The sequence below is a fragment of the Oncorhynchus kisutch genome, linkage group LG12, assembly GCF_002021735.2.
Source record: "Oncorhynchus kisutch isolate 150728-3 linkage group LG12, Okis_V2, whole genome shotgun sequence".
Classification (NCBI taxonomy): Eukaryota; Metazoa; Chordata; class Actinopteri; order Salmoniformes; family Salmonidae; genus Oncorhynchus; species Oncorhynchus kisutch.
In genome coordinates this window covers 22774851-22802349 of record NC_034185.2, presented here as the reverse complement: position 1 = coordinate 22802349, position 27499 = coordinate 22774851, and the positions used below count along the sequence as shown (strand labels likewise).

Sequence of the window (27499 nt, the reverse complement as noted above, 5' to 3'; positions counted from 1 at the left end):
CATTCTCCCAAACTCTCTCTTGTCATCCAAAAAGTTGGCCCAACTTTGACGTCATCGCCCCCACCCTTCCCAAGCACCTACAGTCCTGGGAACAGTTCCTATGCCTTCAGCGCGGTGTCCGCTTTCAATGGGGCTTCTCATTGTGTGAATCGCGCGCTCACGAGAGTAATGACGGGCCGAAACCTTTCGGTCGCGCGAGAAAACATGTTACTCTCACGCGCATTCTGTCTTTCTTCCAAGATTGATTAAACGATGCGTGTGTTTCTCTTTGTCCTGAGAATTGCGGTGAAGCTATATAGCATGCTAACGCTGTGTTCTGAACCAAGTTTGACAAGTTTAGTCGACATATAATATGTAATTTCGACGTTTTGGTGCGAACTAACTTTACTTTTTGGCTGCATTTCAACCGAAATATGTCGTGTTTGATAACCGAAAGACACAGACTTCAAAACTAAAGCTGTTTTTGGTAAGTATAACCCCTTCCAGGTCTTCTGATGGAAGAACAGCAAAGGTAAGGGAACATTTATGTGTTAAATTTGGGTTTCTGTGGACTCCGAGATAGAGGAGCCAAAATGCTAATTCCTGAGCGCCGACTCACATTATAGCCTAGTGAACGAAATCTGTAAAGTTAAAAATAAATGTAACACAGCTGTTTTATTAAGAAGAAGTGTATCTTTCTAAGTATATGTAGAACATGTATATTTAGTCAACGTTTATGATGTGTATTTCTGTTATCTGGCAGAGTTACCATAATTTCTCCAGGCATTGTTGTAGCATTTTTTATCCATGACCTTCTATGTAAACCGTGATTTATGGATATAATTAGCATATTATTGAAAAAAACATAAATGTACTGTATAACATGTCCTATTCCTGTCATCTGATGAAGATTTTCAAAAGGTTAGTGAATTATTTTACTTTTAATCCTGCTTTTGTGATTGCATCTATTGTTCTACAAAATGGCTATGTAAATTAGCCTATCTTTGGTGGTGGTTTGACATAAATATGTGCTATGTTTTCGCCGTAAAACATTTTAGAAATCTGACTTGGTGGCTAGATGAACAAGGTGTTTATCTTTCATTTGAGCTATTGGACTTGTTAATGTGTGGAGGTTAAATATTTCTAAGAATATTTTTTGCGTTCTGTGTGCTACTGTGTCAGTTGAGCAGTGGGGGGAGGTGCCCTAGCGGGACGTGTGGTGCCAAGTTTAACTAAGCATAGAACAGTATAGGGGATGACTTCCTTTTTAATGTGTGTGAACGAGCAAACTGAAAGGAACTCACTGGAATACACAATGGACTTCAACAACATGGGTGTTCAAGGAGGAGCACCACTTTCATCACAAAGGTTAGGTTCTTTGGATTCTAATAACACATAAAAACCCGAAGCATTACAAGTTTGTGTTTATACAGTGCCGTGTACCAGTCTCTCATTTGTAGTGTTGTACATAGGTGTTCCTTGAACAGAATGCATAATTATTCATAGAGCCAGTGGACCGATATTATCCGCTGATATTAGCCTTTCACAGAAATATTGGTATCGGTCTTTATTCCACGGATATACATGGAATAAGCAAATACGTCCGCTCATTTGCAGTCGTTGTTTTACATTTTCAATGGTTGCCTGAAGAAGGCCCTCTACGAGGTGCTCATTGAACATCATTTAGCCCTAAATCACAACGTGAGAAGTAGGCATGGTGGTTTGAGGGTGAGTAGCGTACCACAGCCAGTGTATTTGATTAAGTAAATAATCTAAAGTAGACTTCGCCAAGCAAGCCGACCGGTCATCTTCACACTCTCACTTAGTTAACGTTAGCTGGCTAGCTAGCCAGCAAGGTAGTTTGCTTTCTAGCCAGTAAGGTAGTTAGCTTAGCTAGGAATTTGTGTACTTGTGTGCTAACACTGGACTGGCTCCAAAGTGAACACTCCTTGATACAAAAATAAAATTGTTACTGTCAGGACCTATAATGTTATCTAGTGGGCTTATTCTGTTAGTTTTCCGAAATATGCAATCTGCAAAGAGCAAGACAGTTGGCCCATATCTATTATTCAGGCCATGTGCTTGCATTCATGATGAGATCAGTAGCTAACGTTAGCTAGCTAAATTAGAACGTGTGACTAAAACCACTGCGGCAAGCATTTGCCTGCAAAAAGGTTTTCAGTGATCAGCGCATGCCGTTTGCAGTTGAAATGTATAGCAAATACATGTTGTATTGAATAACAGTGTAATGTACCTATGGTTTCTGTAAGAAAACATTGTCGTAATGAACAGCTAAATTGTGTTTGTCATAGGTTGTCATAAAGCATTTGAATACATGATCTTTGACTGTTGTAAACACTGTAGTAAATCCACTCAAGACAAATGCTAACGCTGATACCTAGTGGTGACATTACAAATGGCATGTTACTGCATTTCAATGCTTATTTGTGAACTTGTGAACAGTGCAGTTTCAGATTTACTTTGAGACAAAGTTTAATTCAGTCAGTACCCTTCCATTTGTTTTGTACACTGATGCTAATCGCTGTTAATTATCTATGCATTGTCACTTCACCCCTACCTACATATACAAATGTCCTCTAACCTGTACCCTCGCACACAGACTCAGTACTGATAAGCCCCTGTATATTGCCTCGTTATTGTTATGTTATTGTGTAACTTTTTCTTGTCTTTTACTTTAGTGTATTTGGTAAGTATTTTCTTAACTCTTCTTGAACTGCACTGTTGGTTAAGGGCTTGTAAGTAAGCATTTCACGGTAAGGTCTACACTTGTTTTATTCGGCGCATGTGACAAATAAAGTTTGATTTGATGGTTTAGCACAAACACTCAGATACATCTTTAAGTTGTACCTAAGAAAGTAAAATAAAGTTTTGTATTTACTGTTGTATTTATAGAGAATATGGTTGCTTTTTGGTGGATATCCCGTAAAACCACATTAATTAAATAATATAAATGTAAATATTTTGTTAAGAAATCAATTGAAAGTTTTGTTAATCCTTTGGAGCACAAAAAAATGTATGTTTTTCATTCCACCTCTAAAAAAACTATATTACATCAGAAGATATATAGGTACTCTGTGACTTTTATCGGTCTGGCTATAATTATTTGTGGTGTGAGCAGGAGAGGAGGAGGCAGGGAACCTCTTTAGATTACATGCTAACAGGGGTGGAAATTACAGTGTTCTATGTAACAGATTGAGCCTTGTTGCTTTTGATGTGACCTAGAAACTAGAGGAAGATCAATTGTTGGTGTTTACAGTAAATTCAAGAACGTTCAGAGAGAGCGGAACACTGAAAGATGGGAAAACAACCCGTCCACTATCACTAACAGTAACGCCTACTCTAATTTAAGTAGGTAGTGAACAAAGCCATACAGGTGTAGGACATCAACAAACCTGACCTGCAGAAAACCACATCAGCTCAGTGTTGAGTATGCATGTCTGTGTGTTTTCAGTGACTGCATCTGTGTATGTGCACTCATCCTCTTAGATCTATCTGCTGCCTTCGACACCATCAGATCCTCCTCTCCACCCTCTCAGGGCTGGGCGTCTCAGGCTCTACACACTCTTGGGTTGCATCCTACCTGACAGGTCGCTCCTACCAGAAGATGTGGAGAGGATCTGTGTCTGCACCACATCACTACTGGTGTCCCTCAGGGTTCGGTTCTAGGCCCTCTCCTCATCTCTCTATACACCAAGTCACTTGGCTCTGTCATATCCTCACATCCTCTCCTATCATTGCTATGCGGATGACACTCAACTACTTATCTTCCCTCTTGCTTCCAGTCAAAGCTCGCATCTACTACAAGACCATGGTACTTGCCTACAGAGTACACCAACAGGAAGTGCCCCTCCCTACCATTAAGCTATGGCTCAAACCCTATACCCCAACCCGAGTACTCCGTTCTTCCACCTCTGGTCTCTTGGCCCTCCCACCCCGATGGGAGGGCAACACCCGCTCAACCCAGTCAAAGCTCCTCTCTGTCCTACACCCCAATGGTGGAACCAGCTTCTCCCTGAAACTAGGACCTGCCCATCTCCCGAAAACATCCGAAAGCCTACCTCTTCAAAGAGTATCTTAAATAAGAGACTATGCATCTAGTCCATAAAAGGGCTAGAGGCCTAACCATGAAGCAAATCAATTAGAAAATGTTATGCGAGGGTAACAGCAGTCACCGGAGAGACTTCTCTTTGATCTGCTCTCCACTGTCAACCAGATTACCATTTTAAATAAGCTCCAACCAATGACGCAATCTGGCATCAGCCCATCAGGACAATTCAGTGTCCAACACAAAGAGACTAAAACGCTCCGTATTGTTTCATCCCACATTTTTCTTTTATCTTCGATGTGGGACGAAATGAGAGGTTTGTACAATGGGAGAGAACTAATTAGAACACAAATATTTTTTTAAATCAGCTCCTCGTTTTGTGCAATGAAAACCGGAGGGATCTCCAAAGGGACTGGCTGGCAGGAGGCTCTGTAAGGAGCTCTAATTAGCTCTCTCTCTCAGCCTTCCTCTTTGGTGTGCTGCTCAGATCGCTCCATGAGCTCTGAGCAGACTGTCTCATACACACAGTCCATCCCAGCTCCAACTCTGCAGAGGAATGCTACTGTAGCAACTCTGTTCAAAGAAGTCAGAGGCTATTCATAGCCAGGTATTTACAAGAATGTAGGCTAGTCCACCCATTTCGCACATTACACAAAGAAATGCATCACTCTTTGTCTACACAGGTGTCTGTCTGTGTGTCATACATAATACTGAGAAACTGAGAAAACCTCCACAATATGTACAGTAAGGGCCTATTGGATTACCTCCTCCTTACAATGAGGTGTGACATCACAGCAAGCTCAGTCTTGTCATTATTACAGCTCTCTCACTAACTCACTATCAGAAATCAATGCAGAGGACAGGGGGAGGATGATATGCTTTATCTAACATGATTACTACCTTTACCACCCTTAAAATGTTCCATTACATTAAAATGAGAACAGAGGGGGGCAGTAACCTACATCATCTCCCAGCACAGATCAAATACCTGTCCTAAATTATCCCCAGCACTGATCAAATAGGCTGTCTCATCTGACTGACAAAGAGATGGGGAACCAGACTCTGGAACTCAGAGTCTGTGTTTTAGTTAGATTTCGGGGTGAATAGGACATTTTTATTGTTTTCCATAATCGAAGGTAGACATGGACACAAAGCTAAAGAGAAGTTGTCTAGGGTTTCACTGCAATAGATTGTGTAATGATTGAAGTGGCATACAAGCTTATCAATGGCTGACATCAATGGCAGTGGAGTAGACCCAACGCAGCACAATGAGCTACTGTATCCATTTCAGCATTCCCCACGGACGTAGCCACTGTTACGGCGGCTTGTCATTACGCCAACGTGTTCACTGGAGAGGCAAGCAATGAGTCCCCCTTCCTTCCTTCCACATACAGATGATGGCAAATCATTGACTGCTGTGTAAAGATCTGCGAGTTAATTACCCTGTTTGCATCCTATTGAGTAATTTGTAACTGGAGGCATGTAGTGCTGAAGTCCCCAGGGAGAACTGGGAAATTACAGGACAACAAATCCAGTAGTGAAACAGAAGCTGAAAAGAAATCCTCCCTGGTGGGTCTCCAGGGAAACTAACAGGTGCAGCTCAGCCGGGGTATTGATGGGTGAAGGGTGGGTGGAACACTTGGTACTGGAGATAAAGTGGGTCTTTGGCACAAGACGGCCAACCGGCACACGCATCCACGTACACACACACACACTGCACATCTGCTGCCAATGTGGCCTCCCTTGGGACATCATGGGCACACAGCTGAAAGTGGGAGGCAGAGTTGGGTTACGGATGTTTGCCGTGCGGTCTGAAAGAAAGCAGAGGGGTGGCTGCATGCCAGTGGGGTAAATTGGCTGTGGTCGATGATGGCATCTTTCACACATGGTAAAGTCCTGGACTGGCTGTATTGAGTTACTCAGGTGCACGCCTAGTCAGATGCTATCTGCACACTAAAACCATAACTTTATTTTCTCTCACCATCATAAATAAACGTATCTCCATTTGCATAATGCACTTAACAGTGGTAATAAAGCTCCCGTCTAAGCCTTTATTCTAATACAATCCAAAATATTGGGTATTTTTACTCCTCCAAAACAATTATTTTCAATGTTGTGATATTGAGCAATCCCCAAATAAGATACACAAATGCATCTGCATAAATGTAAGGGCCAACTAATATCTCTGATTCCCCTACTCCAAATTACAGTAGCTCTCGTTTCTCAAAAGTATCACAGAGAAATAATACAGTTAACATATACGATGATCAATCCGGAAAAAGAGGACCCTTAAAAACACTGGTTTCCTGTAATGAGGAAATATGTTTTTACTCCAAAGTCTAAGAAGATTAGCAAAACAGTGTGCGCATTAACACACGAAACATAATGAAAAAATTATGGTGTTTGAAACCTGCGATGCCTCCAGGCATGTAACGCCGATACGTATGCAATGATGCTGGTAAAGTTGTCTCGCGCACCTGCCGCTGCCACATGAGGCAGACACACACTTTCCCAAGCTCAGGGACTTGCTGATGGACGCGAACAATGTTCTCCCCCAAAACATAGCAAAACGACATAATCTGTTTCAGTATCTATAGTTAGCTAGCGACCTATCTAGCTAGGTGTCATCATCTAAAATACCCCTAATTTATAAAAACAGTTTTCGTATTTGGTCGGACCCAGTCAAGCTCACTAGCAAGATTACATTTTTTATTTTCTTTAATTTAACTAGGTAAGTCAAATTCTTATTTATCATGATGGCCTACAGGGGAACAGTCTTGTTGTTCAGGGGCCTTGTTCAGCGGCAGACAACAGACTTTTACCTTGTCAGCTCGGAGATTCGATCCAGCAACCTTTCGGTTACTGGCCCAAAGCTACCTGCCGCCCCAGATGAAGCTAGCTAGCTGCTTATAGTGTTAGCTTTGGGCAACAGGGTTAGGTAGCTGGCTACCTTGTTATCTATCTAGCTAGTTATTTCCATGAACTGAAGTTCGATTTCAATAGGAGGAAAACAAGTGGCTGCCTAGCTAATATAGTCACACGGATTCCTAAATCATTGCTAAGAACATTGGAAATAATTGCAGTTTCTTGTTATTGTCTTCAAGCAGTTTGCAATGGTGCCAGCTTGGTACCAAGCTAAAGCTAGCTAGCTAGCTACCCCAGAAGTTTCTAATAACATGTGTATCAAAGACGCAAACCGAAGTTAATGTAGTAGGGAAACAGCCTTCTTCCAGTTTCCAAACTGGCATCAATGTAGACAAAATGCTTGATTATTATTCTGTATTTTGACTAGCTACGATGAATCAGGAGCAACTTCTTGGATGTGGCTAGCTGGCAGGCAGAAGCAGCAGGATTATCATCCTTTCTTCGCTGCCTCTGGGATGGATGCATGTCGCGGAGAATGTTGGATCCTGCTTGTTTGATCCTGATCTTATTTCAAATGCTCCCACGGACGTTTTTCCAGTCGGCCTAACAAATAATGGCTTATTAACAATGTGGTATTGTAAACACATTGCGGCCGGTGTGTGTTTGCTTTGACAGTGCACAGTGGTGTCAACCACTCTCCTAAACCAGAAGCCTGCCGCACCAATGGGCCGGAGGAAACACTGTTCACCTGATGACCAGCCTGCAGGTGTCCAGCCCGAGTCGCTAGAGCACAGTGAGCCAAGTAAAGACCCCCCAGCTAAACACTCTCCTAATCCGGACGACACTGGGCCAATTGTGCGACGCCCTATGCGACTCCCAATGACGGCCGGTTATGATACAGCCCTGTGTCTGTAGTGACGTCTCTAGCACTGCGATGCACTGCCTTAGACCGTGGCACCACTCGGGATGCCGACATGTATCTTTTTTTGACATGCAAAGACCCAAACAGCGTGCGATATTCAAGCAACTAGGATATTACAATAACTAATTTTTAAGGCATCAAGGTGCATTCATTGTTGCTTCTGTTTATGCACCATTAAGTCCAACTTCCGTAAAGTGGCACCATTGCTGGTGTGACCAAAAGTGGTGCAAATCTGTGAGCTCCTCCCTGGCATCTCAATGGCTTCTCAGTAAATCTCAGGCTTCTCCCAACCGGCTTGGTCAGACGAATTGGTCAGGAAATCAATGAGCCATTGTTCCTTTAAGTGTGATCTATCTCTGTGAAGTGTGGCCTGAGAGATGCTTGAGACGAGGTAGGCGAAGAGGAATCATTGAGCCACTATGATTGACTGACAGATCAAGTATTCACCTTCTCCGACCATTATTCCACAACAGGTAAACCACACTGATGATTGTCTGCCCTCAGTAGCTATTAAAGCCACTGTGGCCACAGCTTTCAGAGGGTCATGGAGATTTTTCTCATCTGCAGAGCATAGTAGACTGCATTGTCATAGCGAATAATTCCTTTCTCTTAATAGTTTGACTCATTACACCCATTACCTCATGCAGCTGTAGCCAGTGACCTGAGGGTGTGGATATCACTGCAATATGTTGTCTTGTCACCCTCAAAGCAGAGCAGCAACAATGTCGTGTGTAGGCTTAAAGCATTTGCTATGAAGATGAAAATCTATCTTGCTTATCTCACACATCCTGTGATCACTACAAAATCGAGGGTAAAGAATCACAGGGGTAAATCCATTAGACCACCAACAGTGTGATAGGTAGATAGGGTTGTTTAACACAGTTAACTAGGCTACAGAGGAACACCATATTAAACCAATCAATAGAAACTAATTGTGTACAGGGAAAGATGAAATTGAAAAGGAAAATCCATAAACTCGCACCTCAGTAAGCTCCTGTTCTTAATTGGGTAAAACAGCCGCTGGAGTATAGATATTGCCAACATAAACATGCTATCGAACTAAAATTATTATCTGAGTGTCCTGGCAAAAACCATTAGTAATGTGGCAGAGAAATTTGAATTGAAAGGTGTTACTTACACGCATCTTTAAAATGAGGTCCGGAAAGGACTATAATTGAAGAGGGAGTGTTCTGTTCAAACTCAGCGGACACATTTATTTGTTGGCTTGACCTTTTTATTCATTATTGGAAAAAGGCTCAAGGCAAACTAATGAAGACCTTGTGATAGGCAAATTGATTTTCTTCCCTCCATATGGAAGCAGTTAAGCCAAGCCATCAATCATTTGTTTAACAGGCTGGAGATCACAATTAAAGAGCAGAGGCCCAACTATTCAAATCTGTTGGCACGTAAGAGAGGTTTGTTGGAAGAATAGCCACAGCACAGCACTGTCTGCGAAGGTGATCCATTCTGCACTGTCAGATCGGATGGGATCGATCCAAAAGTCTTACTGCAAGGTCTTCAAAGAACACAAATGTGGTGTTTGAGTTTTGCTTCAGCGAACCCTCACATAAGCTATATAGCCTAGTTCTTGCTCACATGGGCAACTTCTTCCACGCGCCATATAACATTTCTCGGGCACTATGACTGGCCGCTCTGCCATGTTCCACCTTTAGCTCTCCGGTGTAACGGTTTAGGTGCAGAGGTCAACCTGGAACAGCTCCTAGGGACCATTAATCATATGATTCTAGGGTTTGTTTAATATTGATGTGTCCAATCAGTGCCTCACACAGGGGATTGGCAAGTAATCAATAGGGTCCATGCTTTACAGCACATACTGTAGGTGTCAGCATTGATTTGCCTGCTTGATGACCTCACTAGGCCGACATTATGACTCCCAAACAGAGGGGTTAATGCATGGATGTCGAGGATCTAGGATTGTACCTTAGCACTGGCGGTAACTATGGACATTAGAGAGTGAGCCAACATCCTGGTCTAACAGAAGAGACACAGTGCCATGGATCTTCCTTAACCACCTACATAGTTAAAAGTTTCAATTTGTAACCATTAGTGTGCAGTAGCTCAGTCCTTTTTCCTAGACTTCAGAACACAGTACTCTCCTCTCCTTTTGGCTGCTTGTTTCCTCAGCCAGTCTTTGAGATTCCATCCACAAGGCTTTTAGTTATCCTCTGTCCACGTGAGAGTACTGCCAGCCTCCTGCTGTATACCTCTCTCCACTCTTTTATAGCAAGAATAAAAATTAAATGTTCATTCTGAGCATAAAAGGGTAGCAGGGCGGTGATGAAAAATAAAAATAGGCAGGTGCCTGGAGATGCTCGAGGGCTTCAATTACTGCCTTTATGGTGCCGTGGGTCAACAGGGGGCCTTTGGCACAGGCCTGGCTCAGGTCAGCCCAGTCCAGTTGAGTTTGAATGAGGACAGGGCTTGACTCTGGGCCGGGCTGTGGTCTGACATGAGAAGGTGAGATTGTATGAGGTTAGGGGGACAGGAACGAAAGAAGGAGGCACCTAGAGGGTTAGGGCCAGGCAGAGAGAGAACCTCATCGGAGCCCTGCCCTCTTTTCTATCTCTTCTCTGTGCTACCTACCTCCCTTATTTACAAGTAGAAAATAAGAGGATGCTGGCTGAATTATTTAGTGTGTAGCCTCTGCTTTCCTTTTCCAGTAAATTAAATGTGGTGTGTTGTGCCACGTACACTGCCAAAACCAACCTGGGCAGGGCCCATAAAGGTCCTTAAAAACACACAAAAAACACTATTCAATCTGAGACACAAAAGAATGGATACTGCGAAATAGAAGCAACTCTGTAAAGAGCCAACAGCTGGACAGCATGGGCCCGCTCTGTCAATAACACATTTGTTGTCCACTTGACTTTACAAAGAGCATCAATCCAAACCACTAACAACATTCTCAGCTGTAAGCGGTGTCGTCCAAAGCAACACTAAATGGCCCAGAGGCAGAACTGCCCATTGCTTGGCACACTGGATTTAAGACATCATTTCACAAAACGGGACCTCTCAAAATGAAACAGCCATAATTCAGATATGCCTGGTTACTTAAATCCCCAAAGATAAACAGTCTGGAAGAGAGAAACCGCTGTGAGCTTGTCCTTTACCATAACGGTGTTAAAAAAGGACAGGCCTAACAATAAACAGGGTTTAATGGTAGTAATCACATGGTGGCAGTCTGGCAGATAGAAGGGTTAGAGCTGCCCGGGTACTCCAGCCCCTTGTACTCTGCCTCTGCTCTAGTCTGTATTCAAAAGTATAGCTGACAGAGGGAAAAACCCAGCCTGTGGCCAAAAGCAGAGGATTGATGGCTCCTGCTTCAGCAGGGCCGATTGATCGCATTCACATTGGGCAAAGTTGGTCATCATAATAGGATTCAGTGCAGCAGTGGATGGGGTAGTGGAGAGTCTACCACACTGCCAGGCTGGAAGGACTAATCCGTTAACCACAGGTCCTTATTGAAATGCATTTCCTCATTTAGTGCTGCAAAATTAATGGTGAGTGGGATGGTGTCTGAAAATAAAACATATAATGAATGAGTGGTACAGTCAGAGGGGTGCACTTTTTCAGCCAGTTTGTCTGTCTGGCAGCCCAATGCAATCTTCATGCAGACATACAGCAGTCAGTCAGACTAGTCTGCCCTCATGCATGGGAAGTGAGATATAAGAAGGCTGCTGGAGAGATATATTCAATCAGGTGACATTTGTACCGTGAAAATGACTTCCATCTGTGCCCTGGCTTGACAGTATTGACCATCCTGTGAGCAATCCTCCGCCTCAAAAACAATTCCATTTTTAATCCCACTGACAGGCAGTGCATGAGAGGATATGCTCCTGGATTGACCTGCGGGTCAGTACTCCATCTATCTTATCAGAAGTAATGCAAAATTACATATATTTTTGTGAAATCCCAAACCTTTGTGCAAATTGAAAATAAATGATCTGTGTGATTGAGAATCTGAGTACCAGGCTGCCAGCTATGATACTGAACCCTAGAGGGGCTGAAGTCAGAGAGTTGTTGTCCTATAACTAGAGGTTGACCGATTAAATCGGAATGGCCAATTAATTAGGGCCGATTTCAAGTTTTCATAACAATCGGAAATAGGTATTTTTAAACACCGATTTGGCAACAGTTAACAAGTCCAATGCTCTAGCCACCTGCCTTACATTGCACTCCACGAGGAGCCTGCCTGTTACGCGAATGCAATAAGAATTCAAGGTAAGTTGCTAGCTAGCATTAAACTTATCTTATAAAAAACAATCATAATTACTAGTTAACTACACATGGTTGATGATATTACTAGTTTATCTAGCGTGTCCTGCGTTGCATATAATCGATGTGGTGGGCATTCACGATAAAGGACTGTCGTTGCTCCAACGTGTACCTAACCATAAACATCAATGCCTTTTTTTAAATCAATACACAAGTATATATTTTTAAACCTGCATATTTTGTTAATATTGCCTGCTAACATTAATTTCTTTATACAGAGTCAGGGTATATGCAGCAATTTGGGCCGCCTGGCTCGTTGAGAAGACTATTTCTTCCTAACAAAGACAGTCAACTTCGCCAAACGGGGGATGATTTAACAAAAGCGCATTTGCGAAAAAAGCACAATTGTTGCACGAATGTACCTAACCATAAACATCAATGCCTTTCTTAAAATCAATACACAGAAGTACATATTTTTAAACCTGCATATTTAGCTAAAAGAAATCCAGGTTAGCAGGCCATATTAACCAGGTGAAATTGTGTCACTTCTCTTGCATTCATTGCACGCAGAGTCAGGGTATATGCAACAGTTTTGGCAGCCTGGCTCGTTGCGAACTAATTTGCCAGAATTTTATGTAATTATGACATAACATTGAGGGTTGTGCAATGTAACGGAACGGTTCATTCAAACAGCACTTTTGTGCGTTTGCCAGCAGCTCTTCGCAATGCTTCAAGCATTGCGCTGTTTATGACTTCACGCCCATCAACTCCCGATATTAGGCTGGTGTAACCGATGTGAAATGGCTAGCTAGTTAGCGGGGTGCGCGCTAATAGCGTTTCAAACGTCACTCGCTCTGAGACTTGGAGTGGTTGTTCCCCTTGCTCTGCATGGGTAACGCTGCTTCGTGGGTGGCTGTTGTCGATGTGTTCCTGGTTGGAGCCCAGGTAGGAGCGAGGAGAGGGACGGAAGCTATACTGTTATACTGGCAATACTAAAGTGACTATAAGAACATCCAATAGTAAAAGGTTAATGAAATACAAATCGTATAGAGAGAAATAGTCCTATAATTCCTATAATAACTACAACCTAAAACTTCTTACCTGGGAATATTGAACACTCATGTTAAAAGGAACCACCAGCATATGTTCTCATGTTCTGAGCAAGGCACCTAAACGTTAGCTTTCTTACATGGCACATATTGCACTTTTACTTTCTTCTCCAACACTTTGTTAATGCATTATTTAAGCCAAATTGAACACGTTTCATTATTTATTTGAGGCTAAATTGATTTTATTGACATTAAGTTAAAAATCGGCTACTTAAATCGGTATCGGCTTTTTGGTCCTCCAATAATCGGTATCGCCGTTGAAAAATCATAATCGGTCGACCTCTACCTATAACACAGTATTATATCTAGCTCGTAATAATTAAATATAAAGCAATTAATTGTAGTCTAGTCTAGAGTCATTTAAAGCAGACAAACAGCTGTGATTCTGCTGATGAATTGCTGTGAAGCAAAGACAATCGCACAGAATCCAAATCACACAGGCAGGAAGGCAGTTATGTTGAAGAAAGAAACAGGACACTAGAAGATTAATTGGAGCTGAATCTCATCACTGATCCTTAGCCCTGCCTCTCTAGGTGTGAGGGGAAACAGAGTGGGGCCCTCCGAACAGGGGGAAATTAGAAAAGTAATTCATACTAACTGGTCATTGGACCCATAAATTATGGTTTACCTGAAGCAATATGAAGAAAAAAAATCTCTCTCCTGGCCACAGGGTATACAAAGGGAAGATGCAAGAAAGCAAACATTATGAACTTCAGACTACAAATTAGCTTACCTAGAATTGAAGGTGTACGCTTATATTGGCTTAAAAAAAACAAATAAACATCACAGCACTCAAGTGGATCCAACGGTATCACTCAATATGACCTACAGCAGGGAAGAAGAAAAACCTGTGTCTGATATCAAGACTGCACCTGTATACTGTGAATCAAGATTATTTTCAAGAGGGCACTGAGTCAGTGTCGCAGTAGTGTCGCATTCAATAAATGAAAGCTACTGTACAAAGAAACCTTTACCTCCAGACGTATGCCAGCTAGGAGACATCAATTTCCCTTTTAAAAAGCAATTAAGACTGAAGGTCAGGATGCCTCACACAGAGCCCATTCAAAAGGAAGGGACCCGCAGAAAGTGGTTCCCAATACTTCCCCACTGGGACTGTTTGTCTCTCCCTTGGCGCTGATCAATTGGATTAGGCCTGTTCTACTTTACGTACCAGAGTCCAAGTGATTATTAGTGTGTGTCAGTCAGTCAGGTGGAGGGGGCTGGTGGCTTGGAGTTTGCCTGGAACTCTGAGACGTAGTAGTGTGTTGTGGAGCCACAGTGGCCCACCAGCTCTGGCCTCATTATCAATCAGTCCTTCAATCACTCAGAGGCATGGGATCACTGGGCTACTGGACTGGTGGTCAGCGACAGGACGGAGCGCCCGGGGCTCCTAAGGCCCGTGTTCACTGAAGTATAGGAACATATTGTACACACACGCACACACAAACACACACACGGAGGGCGATGGGTTCACAGTATATGATTACCCTGAGTGACACAGTTCTAGAGTACAGACAGTGCATGAGGGCCCCATAAAACCCCCCAAAAAGCATAATGGCTGCCAATACTGCCTTTTCGATAGCTTTTTCCTCTTAGAGAAAAATAGGCCTATATCCTTGCTCTAGGAAGGCTTGTTCCTGGGGCTAAGCTATAAGATGACAAGATGATGATCAGGTAGCATAACTCACACTTATTATGAAACACAAAATACTACAGATACTTTTTTGGGTACTTTTTACCCCATTGCCCCAATTTTGTGATCTCCAATTGTAGTTACAGTCTTGTCCCATTGCTGTCCCATTCCTCTCCCAGTACGGACTCGGGAGAGGCGAAGGTCGCGAGCCACGCGTCCTCCAAAACACGACCCTGCCAAGCCGCAATGCTTCTTAACACATTGCTCGCTTAAAACGGAAGCCAGCAGCACCAATGTGTCGGAGGAAACACCGTACAGCTGGCGTCCGAAGTCAGCATGCATGTGCTCAGCCAGCCACAAGGAGTCGCTAGGGCGCAATGGGACAAGGACATCCCGGCCGGCCAAACCATCCCCTAACCCACAGGACGCTGGGCCAATTGTGCACTGCCTCATGAGTCTCCCGGTCGCGGCCAGCTGCAACCGGGTCTGTAGTGACGCCTCAAGCACTGGATGCGGTGCCTTAGGCCCCCCGAGTGCCGCAGTGGTCTAACTACAATTACTATTGACTAGTTAGAGGTCAAGCCTACATTCTTCCTCAGTAAGGCAACACCGCATAAAATAGCACTAGCATACAACTGCGATACTCAAGTGGCCACTAATATAGTATGCTCCTGTAAAGAGGCATCAAGCTTCATCAGTGTACAATAGACTTTATCCACCGCCAAACACCACCGTGCCCCTCTGTGAGATGCAGCAGGATTGGCAGGCTGAAAGGGACCGCTATTAAAGCCATTAGATATTTAGACTGAGCACCTGGAATCCATTTAAAGAGGTAAATTAACAAAAGACAGGCTAGTAGCACAGTATAGAACAATAAGTTACAATTAGTTAATGACATAATGTACTGTAGGCCAGGCAGTTATCTGATTGAAATATCTATTGAGGCAGTAGACAACGTAGTGAGGAAGTTATCAAAGTAAAAGTGAGGAATAGAGGCTACTAGTGGGTTTATCAGAATGTTCCATGGGTAGGTCAGGAAGGGGAATGCCATTTGGCTGTCATCCATGGTTACAAAAAACAATCCATTGTCTTGAGTGAGCAAAGATAACTCAACTGGATCTTAAGTGAAGTGGAAAGAGAGAGAGAGAGGGCCGCATCTTCCTTCCTTTCTAGACAGCCAAGGTGACTCTAGACCTTTAACAAACCCACAGCTTCTAATCCTTGGCTGCTGAGCCGGCTGGCGCTGTCCTCTCCGCCTGCAGAGTGGCGGAAAGCCTGACAGGGTATTAACCGTTTGTCCTTTAAGATACAGAATGCATACTGATAAAACAGATCAATCCTACAGAGCTGCAGCCCAGGCAATCATTTGCATCTTATTTCTAAACGCCATGTTGAGAATGCTGTTCATTGACTACAGTTCAGCTATCATCACCATTGTCCCCACCAAAGTCAGAAATGCACGACAGCACCTCTTCCCCCTCAGGAGGTTAAAAAAGTGTCATGGGCCCTCAAATCCTCAAAAAGGTTCTACAACTGTACCATTGAGAGCGTATAAACTGGCTGCATCACTGCTTGGTATGGCGAGAGCACCACCCTCGATCGCATGGCGCTACAGAGGGTTGTGCGGACAGCCCAGTACATCACTGGGGCCGATCTCCCTGCCATCCAGGACCTCTGATATCAGGCGGAATAAAAAGAAGGCACGAAAATCGCCAGACTCCAACCACCCAAGCCATAGACTATAGATTCTCTGCTGCCGCACAGCAAGAGGTACCAGTGCATCAAGGCTGACACCAACAGGCTCTTGAACAGCTTCTATCCCCAAGAAATACGACTGATAAATATCTAACAAAATAGCTACACAGACTATCTTTATTTACCTTTAATTTCAATTTTTGCATTCTCTATGCACACTCACTGGGCCCTACACACTCACACGCAGTCACTCCAACACACACACACACACACAAAGCACACTCATTTGCTCACTTACACATAATATGCAGATACATTTATACTGACTCTACACACCTGCACACCCACTCACATGCATACAACCTGCTGCAGCTACTCTGTTTCTTATATCCTGTTGCCTAGTCACCTTACCCCTATACATATCCACCTCCATCACTCCAGTATCCCTGCATATGTAAATATGGCATTACTGACTTTTTAAATATCCTGTATATAGTATGCTTACTTACTTGGATATTTCCTATTCTTATTTTTCCAGAGAGCTGACGTTTTTTTCTAGTAATACTGTACACTCTTATTGATTATTGCATTGTTGGGTTTTGAGTTGGCAAGAAAGGCATTTCACTGACATGTGCATGTGACATTTAAAACTTGCCCGGTAGCCTGGGGAAACATCAGGCAGCACACACAGAAAGAGGATGACATGTGAATCATCAACAATAGTATGCTGCGTGTGGTGCCTATGTACTGTGTTGTAATTAGCCCATGGTTGCAACGGCAAAGATAAGCCTAAACGACATACCCTATGGCAATGTTTTGTTTCTACCCTGTACCTGTGGAGGTTTGTTAGATGGGATGTGTGTAGGCTACTACTGAACTACAGTAAAGACCGGGGATATAAACAGAGAATGTTAACCACTAACCCTGTCAAATTGACTGGTAAAATCATGGGTACCTTGCAATGGCTGCCTGGTATTGTGATGCAATAATTTCCATGGTAATGTAGAATGTTCATTCAAATGATCTTAACTGATGTGGCTTATAAAATGGAATGTATTTTTTGTAATGTCAGTTGAGTTCAATCAACAAATCAGAGCACATATTGATGGGTACACTTCCTGCTTTGCTCCTCGCAATGGCCGCCAGTGAACCCATTATGCCATCATTGACTTGAATAGATCTGGTAAAGAGGTCAATGGAACACAGATGTTGGGGGATAGAAGAAGGACGCAAGATTGGTGCACATTCAAAGCTGACCTAAAAATCTGGATAGTCGTCAAATCCGTCATGATTGATGTATTGTAAAAGGCCCACAATGTGGTTACTAAAGTATATATTTGGAAGTTTTCACTGCATAACATTTATAAGTTCTTCCTTTTCACGTTTAGGACTTTCTGCTAAATGCTAACTCCTGATCGTATAAACTGGTAGCATAGCTAGCATAGAGAAATTAGCGGTGGTAGTCAATGTAGTTTTTAACTGCAGTTAAAATGACGATGACGTGAACATAAACTCAGCAACAACAAAAAAGAAACGTCCCTTTTTCAGGACCCTGTCTTTCAAAGATAATTCGTAAAAATCTAAATAACTTCACACAGATCTTCATTGTAAAGGGTTTAAACACTGTTTCACATTCTTGTTCAATGAACCATAAACAATGAATGAACATGAACCTGAGGAACGGTCGTTAAGACACTAACAGCTTACAGACGGTAGGCAATTAAGGTCACAGTAATGATAACTTAGGACACTAAAGAGGGCTTTCCACTGACTCTGAAAAACACCAAAAGAAAGATGCCCAGGGTCCCTGCTCATCTGCATGAACTTGCCTTAGGCATGCTGCAAGGAGGCAGGTCTGCAGATGTGGCCAGGGCAATAAATTGCAGTGTCCATACTGTGAGACGCCTAAGACAGCGCTACAGAGAGACAGGACAGACAGCTGATCGTCCTCGCAGTGGCAGACCACGTGTAACAACACCTGCACAGGATCGGTACATCTGATCATCACACCTGCGGTACAGGTACAGGATGGCAACAACTGCCCAAGTTACACCAGGAACGCACAATCCCTCTATCAGTGCTCAGACTGTCCGCAATAGGCGCAGAGAGGCTGGACTGAGGGCTTGTAGACCTGTTGTAAGGCAGAAACAGCGTAGCCAGAAACAGCGTCGCCTATGGGCACAAACCCACCGTCGCTGGACCAGACAGGACTGGCAAAAAGTGCTCTTCACTGACGAGTTGCGGTTTTGTCTCACCAGGGGTGATGGTCGGATTCGCGTTTATCGTCGAAGGAATGAGCGTTACACCGAGGCCGGTACTCTGGAGTGGGGGCGATTTGGAGGTAGAGGGTCCGTCATGGTCTGGGGCGGTGTGTCACAGCATCATTGGACTGAGCTTGTTGTCATTGCAGGCAATCCCAACGCTGTGCATTACAGGGAAGACATCCTCCTCCCTCATGTGGGACCCTTCCTGCAGGCTCATCCTGATATGACCCTCAGCACGACAATGCCACCAGCCATAATGCTCGTTCTGTGCGTGATTTTCTGCAAGACAGGAATGTCAGTGTTCTGCCAAGACCAGTGAAGAGCTCGGATCTCAATCCCGTTGAGCACGTCTGGGATCTGTTGGATCAGAGGGTGAGGGCTAAAGCCATTCCCCCCTGAAATGTCTGGGAACTTGCAGGTGCCTTGGTGAAAGAGTGGGGTAACATCTCACAGCAAGAACTGGCAAATTCATGAGGAGGAGATGCACTGCAGTACTTAATGCAGCTGGTGGCCACACCAGATACTGACTGTTACTTTTGATTTTGACCCCCCCCCCCCCCCCCCCCCCCTTTGTTCAGAGACACATTATTCCATTTATGTTAGTCACATGTCTGTGGAACTTGTTCAGTGTATGTCTCAGTTGTTGAATCTTATGTTCATACAAATATTTACACATGTTAAGATTGCTGAAAATAAACGCAGTTGACAGTGAGAGGACATACCTTTTTTTGCCAAGTTTACAAGCATTATATTCAGATTTTTACCTCAACATAGTGTGAAATACACATAAACAATAGCCTAAATATAGGCACATTTTACTGGGGGGGCAACAAGAAGATTCGGGATCTTAACCCCATGGCATCTTTCCCCCACACGTTTCCATGCATTTCCATTGTTTGGGTCGAGTTCCATTGACCTCTAACACATCTATTGGGATGCCTGTTCTAATCATTCAATTTTATGGTTCATCTACCATCTCTGATATACCCATACAGAGAAAGATGGCCAACGCGGTTCCTTTTTCTAATTTGTACAATAATTTACAGTGGAGCCTTGAAAGCAGGACAGGCAGGTGGTTGTGCAAGGGAACTAGGCCCATCTCAACTACAAAACTACTTTCAAAAGAATGGGAATATATTTCTGTACAATTACAAATAAAAAATAACCCAGCTTGTCTAAAACAAACCACACAAAACATCACTGCTGGTTATTTGGTTGAGCAATGTTTCCATAGCAGGCCTAAATCAGCATATCCCTACCCCTATACAAACGAGGAGATAAATGATGCGATTCTAAGCCCGATGCTGGGACCTGAGCCGAGGACTCAGTCTCACAGGCAGCTTTGCACCCATAAACATGACAAATGTTGATTGACTGCTGAAAAATTTGCCACCACTGCAGTTTCCTCTAAATCACCTTATGCCTCCTGAATAAATTTGATCTCTTCGAGATGTGTATTTTGTCAGCAGAAGGGCTGTATCAACTCAGCAGAGGGGCTGTATCAACTATCAAAGTAAGCTGATAGTCGACATGAGAAGCCAAAACCAAATGCACAGAAGCCAGAGAAATGTCATGCTGAAGTAGGGCTGGACGGTGTACCATATTTTACGATATACTGGTGGTGATGCATGGACCATTTTGGGTTTTATCTTTACCTGCTCTTTTTTGGGGAGTGGGGTTTACCCACCTTTCAGGTTATGTCGATATAGGACTTGTTTTACTATGGATATAGATACTTTTGTACCTGTTTCCTCCAGCATCTTCACAAGGTCCTTTGCTGTTGATCTTGGATTGATTTGTACTTTTCGCACCAAAAGTACGTTCATCTCTAGGAAACAGAACGCGTATCCTTTCTGAGCGTTATGACGGCTGCGTGGTCCCATGATGTTTATACTTGCATACTATTCTTTATACAGATGAACGTGGTACCTTCAAGCGCTTGGAAATTGCTCCCAAGGATGAACAGACTTGTGGAGGTCTACAATTCTTTTTATGAGGTCTTGGCTGATTTCTTTTGATTTTCCCATGATGTCAAGCAAAGAGGCACTGAGTTTGAAGGTAGGCCTTGAAATACATCCACATGAACACCTCCAATTGACTCAAATTATGTCAATTAGACTATCAGAAGCTTCTGAAGCCATGACATCATTTTCTGGAATTTTCAGTCAGGCACAGTCAACTTAGTGTATGTAAACTTCTGACCCACTGGAATTGTGATACAGTGAATTATAAGTGAAATAATATCTGTCTGTAAACAGTTGTTGGAAAAATTACTCGTGTCATGCACAAAGTATATGTCCTAACCGACTTGCCAAAACTATAGTTTGTTCACAAGAAATGTATGGAGTGGTTGAAAAATGAGTTTTAATGACTCCAACCTAAGTCAATATATATACACACATATATACACACAGTGTACATACATATATACACACACACACACACACACACACACACACAATATTTAGGCCATATCACCCAACCCTATGCTGGAGTGACAAATCAGCAAAGTTTCTTACAAGTGGTTCTGCATTCAAAATATTTTTGGGTCAAGTATGGTGATGTACAAAAACAGACATTTGCCCACTGAATTGGAGTGATTCTGACCCCTTCACTACTCATACATTATTTACACTATCTATCAAAGTATGAGAGTTAGGGGTGGGGGGGATTAATACATTAGAGCATCGCAATATTATTTTTGACTATATTTGATTGATTATATGACCTTTTTTTGCTGGGAACTTAGCTAGCACTTGTCGGCTGTACCTGCGTCAAAACTTTTGTTTTTCTCCTCCTATAGCTTGACATCAATCTTCTCTTAGATAGTGAGCCAACATGTTTTCAGCACTTTCATAACTGATTAAAACTTGCATTCTTATGGCTCTCTTGTCCCTGTACTGCAGACATATAATATAGTGAGCAATATATTTGGAACAACAAACAGCAATATATTTTTTACGTTACAGTCTTATTCTAAAATAGACAAAAACAAATTAAAATCCTCAGCAATCGTCACACAATACTCCATAATGACAAAGCGAAAGCGTTTTTTATTTTAGCAAATGTATTAAAAATAAACAGAAATATCTTATTTACATAAGTATTCAGACCCTTTACTATGAGACTCAAAATTGCACTCAGGTGCATCCTGTTTCCATTGATCTTCTTTGAGCTGTTTCTACAACTTTATTGGATTCCACCTGTGGTAAATCCAATTGATTGGACATGATTTGGAAAGGCACACACCGGTCTATATAAGGTCCCACAGCTGACATTGCATGTCAGAGCAAAAACCAAGCCATGAGGTCGAAAGAATTGTCCATAGCGCAACGAGACAGGATTGTGTCGAGGCACAGATTCTGAGAAGGGTACCAACAAATGTGTGCAGCATTGAAGGTCCCCAAGAACACAGTGACCTCCATAATTCTTAAATGGAATTAGTTTAAAACCACCAAGACTCTTCCTAGAGCTGGTCGCCCAGACAAACTGAGCAATCGGAGGAGAAGGGCCTTGGTCAGGGAGATGACCAAGAGCCCAATGGTCACTCTGACAGAGCTCTAGAGTTCCTCTGTGGAAATGGGGGAACTTCCAGAAAGTACCGAGTAAAGGGTTGGAATACTTATGAAAATGTTATATTTAAGTTTTTTTTATTTGTAATAAATTTACTAACATTTCTAAAAACCTCTTTTTGCTTTGTCATTATGGGGTATTGTATGTAGATTGATGAGGAAAAAGAACAATTTAATCACTTTTAGAATACGGCTGTAACATAACAAAATGTGGAAAAGGTCAAGGGATATTAATACTTTCCGAAGGCACTGTAGAGACATGATATTGAATTGCAATAGATATCGTATCGGCACCTAAGTATCGTGATAATATCGTATTGTGAGGTCCCTGGCAATACACAGTACTAATGGGAGTGTCTCTGAAATGGTTGGCTCATTCATTGTTTAAAAACAGGTCTGTCAGGAGGATAAAGGTTCACACACATTGCACTGAATGTGGATCTAACGTTCGTCTGCTGATTGTGTTTTAGGGACCACACACGGTTGATTTTTCAAGTAAAATCAGTGCACACTGTTCGCAAATTCAGAGGTGCTAAGTAGTCTGGGCCAGCAAACATTACTGGTGTGTCTGAGCCCTTAAGACCTGCTTGCCCCATCTCACCAGATATAAAGGTTGTGTGATTTATGTCTCCTACTACATTGTAGTGTCTGTATCCTGACATTGCACAACCATTGGCAAATAACTAGGCCTAACTTATGTACAATACAATAGTTCGTTTCCACAAATCTCAGTTGTTAGACTCACCGAGCTAGGTTACATTTTACTTCAGTGTTGATATTGTGTATTACCATAAGTGTAATAAGCAATGCGCAAGCCTGCTTATTGTTACACTGTCCTTGGGGTTAGGGACACTGCTGTGAGTATAGTCTAATAGTGTACCACTTAATTAGGGTACACCACAGGCATTATATACTTAGAAAAAATTTAATGGCTAAGCATATATGTTGAAACAATACATTGCCCTGAGCTACACAGTACACTGTAAAAGTGTTGCCCCAAATTATATAAAATGGACTGTGTTGTGGTTTGTCTACAGGACAAGGAATACACAGGATGTACTCTGGTCAATCTGGTGAGAATGAAAAGCATGATATTGAGAACATATCAATACAGGATGGATTTCTACATTGTATCTGGATACAAAGTAAATTCATTAGTTCAAAGTTTCAGCTGACAACATTATGCCTGTGCTGTGTACAGACTAGAGTCGTAAAACTGTATTAATGTGTGTTGTGTACAAGGAACTTGCCGATTAGGCTACACAGTATAGCAAACGCAGGCAGTATTGGAAGCGAAACTAGCTAACCACACACACCAAATGTTTCCATTCTGGTTGTCTTTATATATTTTTATTGTTTTTTTTATCACTCACCTCTTTAATTTTTGCTCGTCTCTCTTTGGTTTCCGGATCGGAGGGCTCGTGCCCTGTTGCTCCGGGTGGCCGAACATATTCAATGACTGGCAGGTTATTGTAATCTTTCCCACCTTTACCTTCCTTCAAAACTTTGTCCTTCTCGTCTTGTATATCTTGCTTTATCTCGTCTGGTCGTTTCTGGAGAGTGTCTTTTGCTTCAACCAAAGCCTTTTCGTGGTCCTTTCTAATCTTGGTTAATATCTTTTCTTCGGTCCCAACTGCAACGTTTGAATCACTATCCGTACCTGTTCGCGTGTTGGTTTCTACCGCAGACGAGTGGAAGAAAACTCCGCTCAGTAGCTTCGATGAATCCGGCAGGAAAAAAATTGCCCCGAAACAAAGCGTAATAAAAGCGCTAAAAACTAATAGCAAAATGAATTTCTCTGTCAATCTAAAGGAGGTCGGGCTGGCAGACTTCCTACTCGGGGTAGCTGTAAAAGGCAATAGAGTTGCTACTGGCATTTTCCTTGTCGTTCAAGACAAAACAAATTAATTAAATTCTAAAATCGGCACAGTCTTAGATTCCGTACAACAATATTAGTTATCAATTTCCCATATGTATATCAGAAATTAATAATTTAGTATTCTGTAAAAGTTACACTATTGAGCAGTGTCCTGCTGTTTCAACTGCCCATGCTGAAACACATCTGCAAACTCTTCGCCAAGCTCAGAACAGAACGGAAAGAATGGCAGCTATGCGCTATTGACAGCCCTAATTGTCCAATGGCTTTTCTCTGCGCGTACAGTTAGCAATTGTGGGCGTGTTTTCCGGATCCGAAGGTGACACACTTGTTTTAATGTCTTGTACAAACGGAATTGTTCACTCACAAATAAAGACACATGTAGTGATCAAAACGATAAAATAAAGTGGTAATATAAAACGTTTCTAGATGTATGTCTTCCGTCAGTCAGTAGAGCTTTGACATTCCACATCGTCTCTTGCATTTATTATGTGCCTTTGCGGGATTCATCACTAGATACCACAGCCACAAAGTAATAAACCCCGCCTATTTCTGCAATTTTTCTCAATTCTGATTTTAAACTTAACCTTAACCACAGTGTTAACCTTATGCCTAACCCTAACCCTAAAATATATATTTTTTAAATATAGCCAATTTTGACTTTGTGGCTGATTGGCTGAGGATTGTCAGAGGACATATTCTGGGTGATTTGTGAAAGGGGGATCCGATTCGAACCAAAAACCTTGTGTCCACTCCCGAGGCTACTTTAGTAAAGCCAATATTTTGCATTGGTTGGACTTACAGTGCATTCAGAAAGTATTCAAACCCCTTAACTTTTTCCACATTTTTTAATGTTACAACCTTATTCTAAAATAGATGAAATACATGTTTTTCCTCATCATTCTACACACAATACTCGATAATGACAAAACGAGAACAGGTTTTTAGAAATGTTAAATGTATTAAAAATAAAAAACAGATACCTTATTTACATAAGTATAGAGACCCTTTGCTATGAGACTCGAAATTGAGCTCAGGTACATCCTGTTTCCATTGATCATCCTTGAGGTGTTTCTACAACTTTATTGGAGTCCACTTGTGGTAAATTAAATTAATTGGATATGATTTGGAAAGGCACACACCTGTCTATATAAGGTCCCGCAGTTGACATGGCATGTCAGAGCAAAATCCAAGCCATGAGGTTAAAGGAATTGTCCGTAGAGCACCCAGACAGGATTGTGTCGAGGCACAGATCTGGGGAAGGGTACCAACAAACGTCTGCAGCTTCAAAGGTCCCCAAGAACACAGTGGCCACCATCATTGTTAAATGGAAGAAGTTTGGAAGAAGAAGTTTGGAAGAAGAACCACCAACACCCTTCCTAGAGCTGGCCACCCGACCAAACTGAGCAATCGGGGAGAAGGACCTTGGTCAGGGAGGTGACCAAGAACCCGATGTTCACTCTGACAGAGCTCTAGACTTCCTCTGTGGAGATGGGAGAACCTTCCAGTCACGTCTGGAGGAAACTGTGGGGATGTTTTTCAGTGGCAGGGACTGGGAGACTAGTCAGGATCGAGGGAAAGATGAAAGGATCCAAAGTACAGAGAGATCCTTGATGAAAACCTGCTCCAGAGTGCTCAGGACCAACAGGACAACAACAAAGTACTGAGTAAAGGGTCTGAATGCTTATGTAAATGTAATATTTCAGTTTTTTTAAATTTTGAATACCTTTGCAAATATTTCAAAAAGTTTTTGCTTTGTCATTATGGGGTATTTTATTTGCCTTTATTTTTGTGTAGATTGAGGGGGGGGGGGGGGACTATTTAATCCATTTTATAATTAGGCTGTAATGTAACGAAATGTGGGGGGGTCTGAATACTTTCTGAATGCACTGTATATACAGTATAATGAAATAAAAAGAATCAATACAATGGAGTTGTAGTGAGATGTTTGGGGGATTTAGCAATATCTATTCATTATGTTGAATGCTAGAAAGTGAACTAAAGTATGTAATATATGTTTATTGTACCTTTATTTAACCAGGCAAGTCAGTTAAGAACTAATTCTTATTTTCAATGACAGCCTAAGAACAGTGGGTTAACTGCCTTGTTCAGGGGCAGATTGACAGTTGTTTTTATCTTGTCAGCTCAGGGATTCGATCTTGCAACCTTTCGGTTACAGGTCCAATGCTCTAACCACTAGATAAAACCCAAAGAATGCTCTTAAATATATATATTTTTTACAAATATAATAGTTTTCCCTTAGTTATGTTGGAAGAGATACTAGGAACTTAAAGAGATAATTCAAATTACAAACACATTTGGTTCCTTACCCTATAAGCAATCTATGGACAAGGTATGACAGCAATCCATGTTTTGTTTTTATTTCCCGGGCACTGTTTCCAAATGCATTTGTGGCACAAATCCCATGTAGCGTTTTGCAATCTCTTTAAACATTCCCTCTAGTGCAAACTGTTATTGGAGGAGAGGTCTATATAATTAAGCAATAAGGCGCGAGGAGATGTGGTATATGGCCAATATACCACGGCTAAGGGCTGTTCTTAGGAACAACCTCGACATGCCTTATTGCTGTTAGAAACTGATTACCAATGTAATTAGAGCAGTAAAAATAAATGTTTTGTCATACCTGTGGTATACGGTCTGATACCATGGCTGTCAGCCAATCAGCATTCAGGGGTCGAACCACCCAGTTTATAAAATGCAATAATTAGCTAATCAGACTCCTTTAGTATGTCATACATTTTACAATTCAATTGATAATTTGGTGTGTATAAATTAAAAGGGTCATTGGTGTTACTCTATTTCAATGAAGGAAAATGACATTGTGTGCAAAACGTTTAATCAATTCACTTCAGTTAATTATTTTGAGAGGAAAAATCGCCAATTTGTCATTTGTGTTACTACTCTTACTGGTGGCACAATGTTATCGCAATGGCACATTAAGTAATTAAGCTGTCATATTAGTTGATTTAGAATGGTAAAATACCCAAATAATTTAAATAAATAATCTAGAAAAAGGAAGTAATCCCCCCCCCCAAATGCCATGCCCAAATGGCACGGAAATTCAAGAACGACCCTTATGTAAAATGAGGCCCGCCTTATCCCACCACATGCCAATCACTTACAATAGTCCTTCATCTCATGATTCTGTTATGTGATGATTTGTATTGGAACAAGCAACATTCCCTAGAAAAGAGTAGCCCTGCTTTGACATGTTTTTCACTCACATTCAGGGGATTGCCCTAAACCAGGATTTACTCAACT

At 42.1% G+C, this 27499-nt stretch overlaps 1 protein-coding gene across 1 annotated transcript in view; it reads right to left on the bottom strand.

Moving 5' to 3' along the window:
* LOC109900720 (mannosyl-oligosaccharide 1,2-alpha-mannosidase IA-like) overlaps positions 1–24471 on the bottom strand; it is a 172992-nt gene extending 148521 nt beyond the window's left edge. Inside the window, exon 1 of the mRNA XM_020496488.2 lies at positions 23715–24471. Coding sequence (XP_020352077.1) covers positions 23715–24218 — 504 coding nt within the window. The 5' untranslated portion in view covers positions 24219–24471. The remainder of the gene's footprint in view (positions 1–23714) is intronic.
* Between the last annotated feature and the right edge of the window lie 3028 nt (positions 24472–27499).